Raw genomic sequence first — 6977 nt, forward strand, 5'->3', positions numbered from 1 at the left:
GCTCCAGTGACTGATTGAGAAATTAGTTTCAGCAAATGAGATCATTATTACTCGCTGTACCTGCACCCATCTAGGAACATCTGAGACGAGACAGACTGTTCAAATCTGTCTTCCCCAACAGTTAATTCCTAAAAATAATTGAATGTTCTACTGCAGTACAGAAATGCATTCTATTCCCTTCTTGCCATTTAAGAACAAGCCTTAATATTTCACTGATCACAAAAGTGACTGAATTATTTTCTATTTTGCCACAGGTGAAAAAGGTAATACTGTACATAAAAAATAAAAACAAAAAGGCAAGCTATGCATGGTGCTGTAAGTGATCAGTACATTGCTACTGTCAAGTCACTGCCAACTCACACAAGCTGATAGTTTTGTAAGAAAGTTTAAAAAAGCTATTGTGTTAATCACCACGACCACTTAACTACTGCACTGATTTGGTAACACATTTGAATTTGAAAATACTCACCTGAATACGATCTTGAATCCTTTAAGAACATGTTTTATTTCCATCTACAGTACTATACCTTTTTATTCTCCACTCAAATCCAGGTTTCTTTTCTTTTTTTTTTTTTACTGCTATGATCACTATCTCAAAAAAGAAATTATAATCAAGCCTCAAATCATTAAAGAGCAAAATAAAAAATTGCTTGAGGATACAAATAGAAACATTCCTAAGTTACTGTACAAGCAAATTTGATGCATTTATTTGTAGCTCACATCATATGGAAAAAAAATTTGCAAAAAGCTATTTGTTTCCATTGTTATTATAGTCAACTGTCAGTCCAATCCTGCAGGTCTCTAAGCAAACCTTACAGTGACATCAGAATTTATAGGAGGTTAACACTAAAAACACTAAAGTAAAAACACAACAAATGGAGCAATAATAAGGGTTTTCTCCTCTCTCATGGCTTAATGGCTGTCTAAAATTGAAGTTCTATATGGTGCCTATCTGGCATGACTTTTGCTGTTAACCTCAAAACCTGTGTATGGAAAATTTTCCTTTCTTGGACCTCCACTTTCATGAAACACTCAATTCTTACTAAAACAGTCTAATGTGTTTGAGACAAGATTCTGGTTTTATTTAGAATAGTAAACCTTACCTAATTAAGTGTAATATTAGGATGTTAACTAACATGCACAAGCCAACTTTTAGGAGTCCACTGCACACACATGCTAATTCAGACTAACTGAAGCCCAAACCCCAGCACCGCCGTTAGCCCAACAGGCAGTGCCCAATGCCATCCTCCCATATGTCCTCATTCCCAAGTGTCACACATGCCACCCAATTCACTGGTAGTGGGCTTACCTGGGGTGGGGGGGATCCACTATTGATCCTCATTAAGAACCAAGAGGAAGGTGACAAGTGGTTTTTAATGTTAAGACCAGCTTCAAATTTCACTATTGACAAGAAGATGGTTTTCCTTTCCCCTTAGAACCTATCTAGGTAGTCAAAGCATTTGCTATAGTGCAAAACAAAACCCACAATTTTAGTATTGGACACTATCTAGTAGGACTTACGAGTTACATCCTCCTTGACTGCTGCACTGATCAACCATACTGCAGCTTCACCTTTCAGCTTTCCTTAAAGAGACCTTCCTTGACCGAAAACATAAATTACTGAAAAGACAGGGCTCACTTTCAGTATTGTCAAGTTCATCAATACAGTAAAAAGACTGAATTTACTGTCTACTGAAATCAGTGGGTTTTCGGGTTTCCAAAATATAGACTAAAGGTCAAAGATCCCCTCAATAAATGGACTACTGGATTATTCCCATGTTTGTTTTCAATCAGCAAGATTAACCCAGGCCAGTTTAGGCATAAGCACCTAATCTAATTTAAGAATTATATTCAGTGAATGGAAACACATGATAGTTACCAATCCCTTCAAGAACAAAATTTCTAAAAAAACCCCAACCAAACAAAAAAACTATCTCTATTTATCAGCAGCCAAGTATCATCTCACATATATGGCCCAACAGTTGGTCACAATATACTGACACACTTTAAATATGGACAAATTACTCTTGTAACATAAGCCACCTTCTTCCTGGCCAATTCCACTCAGAAGGCTAAATATATACTGCTTATCTTTGTATACCAAAGTATCCAGCCAGCTGGTGCAGAGAGGAAAAAAAAACAGCTTACATTTTTCACCAGAAAGGTAAGGGGGAAAAAAAAGAACAAGAACAAGGCCTGTGTATCAGTTATTTTTGTTTTGCAAACTAGTCAGGACTTGCACTTTTTAATTTCACTTGATGATTGATAACCAATACACATAAACACAGAGCATAAGAAAGGTTTTTGAGTACTACAGACCTATGTAAAATAGTCCAAACAGCAGATCACAGATTAAAATTAAGGGGCAAAAAGATAGAATGTTTACTCAATGCTCTGGTTTTCAGCTTTTAGTGAGTTCTTAATTTATTAGTTATAACTTGTTTTTGTTGGAGAGGGTTCAGAAAAGGCTGTGAGATTTTTCTAAGCGTAAGCTTAAAAATACTTACAACTATTTCTTAAATGCCAGCTTAAGAAATGCATAAATAAAATCCAACATTAAGACCTCTAAACTTGGAGAGACATGCTCAGAACAGGAAATTATAGTTTGTTAATAAAGAAAGGTAAATCATTCTCTAGGCTTCCGGTGGGAAACTTGGCAGCAAAAGGATTTTGACCTCAGTGGAAGGTAACTGCCACAAATGACAAATCAAGCAACTTTCTTCTTACAAGTGAGGCAAATGTTTGACATAAGGCTGGACTGCATTCAGATCCATCATTCCCTGTGGCATATTCTTCTACTTTTAACAAATAATCCTGCAAGCTTTTTGCACTGACCATATTAATTTTCTTTTTTTTTTTTTCCCCTCTCTCTGAGTAAAGCCATGCAAGCCTAACATTTTTTGTGAATGATTACTTATTTCCTATTTGAAGCACAAAAGCTCATCACTTACAGAATAGGTCAAGCTTTCAGTGCCTATTAGTCCTAGTCTGGAATGAATTAATGCATTTTCCTATGTTCATTTTCCTTTTCTGTTGTAGGAACAGTATATGGGACATTTGTGCAAAGGACGGAAGCAAAAATCCTGCATTATTTTCAAGTGAAGTAGCAAAATACAACAAAAAACCACACTTAAAAATTCTATTTTCATTTTTGTATTAGACTCACTGTGACTATATCACTGTGACATTTGCAATTTAAACCAACTCAGAACGATAAATAGGGGGAAAAAATGACAAGTAGCCCAGTTTAATTTCAAACGTTAATATATTTTCTATTTTATAGTGAACATGTGCATCGTTCACCCCTTATTTGCAGCAACTATGACGTCCTCATAAAAAGGGGTGACATTTGTAAGATGCCTCTTAAAATAAATATTTCTTTTTATAAAATAATAAAACTTCAAATAAATATTCTTTACACTAAACAATATGTTGAAAAAATTAGAAAATAAAGGCTGAATTTTACTGTAACTGTACAATATACATGAAGTCCAAAGGGAAATCAGAGTCTTGCAATAGAAGGCTTCCGTAAGACAAAATACAATCTAAAAACATACTGATTGATTCACATTCTTCCGAATGTACAACATATTAGTATAATATTTTGTGACTGTGCCATGTCTTATGACACCACGTATTTTTCACAGTTGAAAATATTATTGTATGTACAAAAATATAGCACATTATCTCTGGCAGAAAACAATGAAAAAAAGGAGTCATTTGCTAATTTACAAATTTTGCAAGTACTATTCACAAACAATAGAGTTGCCTAGGAGTGTCTGTGTTGCTTTAGCTTATGCAATATGTGGGTCACGATGTACTGCATCCCTTTTTTTTTTTTCTCTCCTGTATCCCACTAGCTGGATTCTAACAAGCGTATCAGTTAAGATGGCACACACAAAGAAAAAGCATTTCACTGCAAACACCAAAGTGTATCCCCAACCCTTGTACTGCAGTGCCAAGACCATAGCTGCTTAGTTGGTTGCATATGTACGTTAAAATAATCCTTGTTACTTTAGTATTTCTGACTAGTGATGCTATGTTGGCTTTTCAAAGTTCCTGGGGGGAACGCTGGGAACTTTGCAGCAAACGGTGTTGGAGTGTTTACAGCGGCACCCAGGCCGATTAACCCGATCGTAACAGCCCTGGCACAACTTAAGGCAACCCTTGGCTGGTAGGTAACACCACAAGCAAGGCAGAAAGAGGGACATCACACCCATGGTGGACCATCTAGTGCAGCAATGTGACTGACTGCAGGAGCAGGGGTTGTCAGCACAGTTGTCCTCGTCATCATTAGAGCAGTGATAGAAGAGGCCCTTCACGCAGCAAACGCAAGTCCCGTAATCGACCACGTTCTGGGCCGAGCAAAGACACTGCTTGTCACAGATCCAACACGAGGGGAGGGTCCTCGGATAAGTGCACTCCTTACACTTACACTTTCCACAGTCCTCACACCTGTAGCTGTGCGCTCCCAAGTCTTCTTTGCTCAGCGGCTTCAGCTCACTTGACTTGAGCTCAGACTTGGGCTGCATTCGGACTATCCCGTCAGCAACTGGCCCCGAAGATGATCCTAGAAGTCTGTGTTCGGATGAATTACTGCTCGTACTTGTCCTTGTACTGCTCCGCGAACCTGTGCTGGCCGTGCTAATGGATCGGGACAGAGGTGCCCGAGGAGAGGCGTGTGTTTGTGTGTGCTGAATCCGGCTAAAATGACGATGCTCGGGCAAGCCATGGGGCCTTTCATTTTTGGGTTGGGTTGCTAGCCGAGGAGCAGACTTGACCCCTGGCCGTGGAGCCACCGTAGGTCCCTCCGTGTACTCATTCGTGTTTCGGATGGCTCTGATCTGGTCCAGCGACAAGACGTGAACCTGCTGCATCAGGACATCCCGCAGGTCAGGCTCCCCGTGCGGTCTCCCACTGTCACGCCGAGCCTGTAGCAAGGGCTGCGACCCGCTGCCGTGCTGAGCTCTCGTCTCCATCAGTGCCCGGAAGCGTGCTCACCCCGGCAGGCTTAGAACACATCTGAAATCCTGGAGCAACAAAGAGAGGATTCACTATTGCAACACATCTCATGCTCTCTCCAGCAGCCTTTCAAGCCTGCAGGATCCCACAGCACTGCACACAAGCAAGTCATGCATCAGCCATTAAAAAAAGGAGTCACATCTGGGGCGGAGCGCGGGCGCCGGTCAGCTGAATGCACTTCCCTTGGTCTGTCCTGCCTACTTCTGCAGAGAGCTTAAAGGGATTCTGTTCTAGGTCCACGCATATTAACTTGTGGCTCTAGAAAGTCTAGGTATTATACCCACTAACTAAGGCTTCCCAGGCCATCTTCTGGTTAGATCATGGCCTTTAAAGTGATGACATTTCAGCCACTTGAAGTGGCTCTTCTTTTCACATCAAGCTACTGAAAATCTTACATTAAAAAGAAAAAAAAGCCTGCAAGTATTTAGCAAGTGTAATGTGACCTGCTGATGACAGACATATAATTCTCCAATTTTGTTTAAAACTGGATAATATTTTGGTAGGCTAGTCTCTTTACACATTAAACTTTACATGATGTAAATAGGAAATTTTAGTTTAATACCAATGGTCCCAAGAAAAACACTAAATAGCAATAAAATGTTTGAGGTTAGACATTAAATGAGTTAGTGCTACCAAAAACTTCAACAGCACAAATAAAAATATCTCTCTCCAGTATTTTAGTGTGTGTCATACTTGTGTACACTACTGCAATTCTTATTTTAAGGCTCAATACTACAAAAGCAATGCTGTGACAGTTTTTTCTTTTTTAAATATGTAAAAAATTACATAGACTACATTTCAAATTCTAAATATTACCAAGAGTAGCTTGTGGGACAGAGGCATGCATAATATAATCAAACAATGCCAGCATCCAAGAAGTCTACTTGATTGCAAATATTACTTTAAAGGATCATTAACTACAAAGTAGAAACGCAGACTTAAGAATTTAAATGGAAACCCAGTAAAAGACCCAGAAGATGAGAACTTGTAAATCACTAACTTCCACACTCAGATATGCAAAAGTTTCAAGTACTGCCCTCTAAATTGGTTAGTATTTGTTTTGCCTTTATCGTATCTTAAAGTGGCTCCAAAATCCAATTACCTATACAAAAATCCAGAACAATATTTTACAATTAAAACCCAAGCAGGAACCAAGCTTCTTACAAGGACCACACAATGTCTTCAATTATACCTAGAAGGAGCACCACAGTGTTACTCTGTACACATCAGTTACCAACAATAATACTATACTGCACTATAATAAAATATAGCCAAACAGTTTAACAATGAATATCTCAAGAACCGTTCTTTATTCTAACACCAGAGGAAAACAGTTAACCATTTAAATCCTGGTTCTCCAGTGCTTTAAAAAAAAACAAAAAACAAAAAAACAAAAAAACAAGAAAAACCCCAAAAACCTAACTTTGAAGAGTGACCATCTATTTTAAATATTGACAAGTCCTGGTTTTGGACACAGATGGTATGTCACGGTGTCCCACCTCAAAAAAAAAAAAAAAAATAGTCTTGCAAACTGATCTTGAAGCATTGCTTATGTTTTCTTCAAATTAAAACCTTTGCCATATGAAAACTTTCAACCAACAGCCTAAGTAGACATTTCCTCATCTGAAACTATCTGGACATAATAAAAGAACAGAAAAACGAAATACTTTCCCCATCCTTGAGAGGAACTAGCAGCCCTGTCGGCCCTCCATGCCCAGATTTTAGCCAGCCGAGCAGGTACGCCGAATAAACCCTGCCTCTCCAGCAGTGACAACCCAGCGCAAGAGCGAAGCTGACCCTGACCTGCAGGCGCTTAAGACGACACCGGTCTCGGTGGCGGAGCCTCCCTCAGACGCCAAGGTGGGAGCTGGAGGAGAAGTCTCTGCGCTTTGCCCCCTTCCCCTTCACAGGCTCCATGCCGGCGGGGTGCGGGAGTGGGCGCAGCAGGTGGGAGG

General features: G+C 39.4%; 1 protein-coding gene across 1 annotated transcript; it reads right to left on the reverse strand.

Moving 5' to 3' along the window:
* Nucleotides 1-3246: 3246 nt before the first annotated feature.
* SPRY2 (sprouty RTK signaling antagonist 2) lies at nt 3247-6977 on the reverse strand. Its single transcript, XM_010176967.1, has 2 exons — nt 6826-6977; nt 3247-5030 (listed from the first exon to the last, which is right to left on the reverse strand). Exon 2 carries the CDS (start codon nt 4977-4979, stop codon nt 4038-4040), a length of 942 nt encoding a protein of 313 aa, XP_010175269.1. The 5' UTR covers nt 4980-5030; nt 6826-6977; the 3' UTR covers nt 3247-4037.

The sequence above is a fragment of the Antrostomus carolinensis genome, unplaced genomic scaffold (assembly GCF_000700745.2).
Source record: "Antrostomus carolinensis isolate BGI_N321 unplaced genomic scaffold, ASM70074v2 scaffold18300, whole genome shotgun sequence".
NCBI lineage: Eukaryota > Metazoa > Chordata > Aves > Caprimulgiformes > Caprimulgidae > Antrostomus > Antrostomus carolinensis.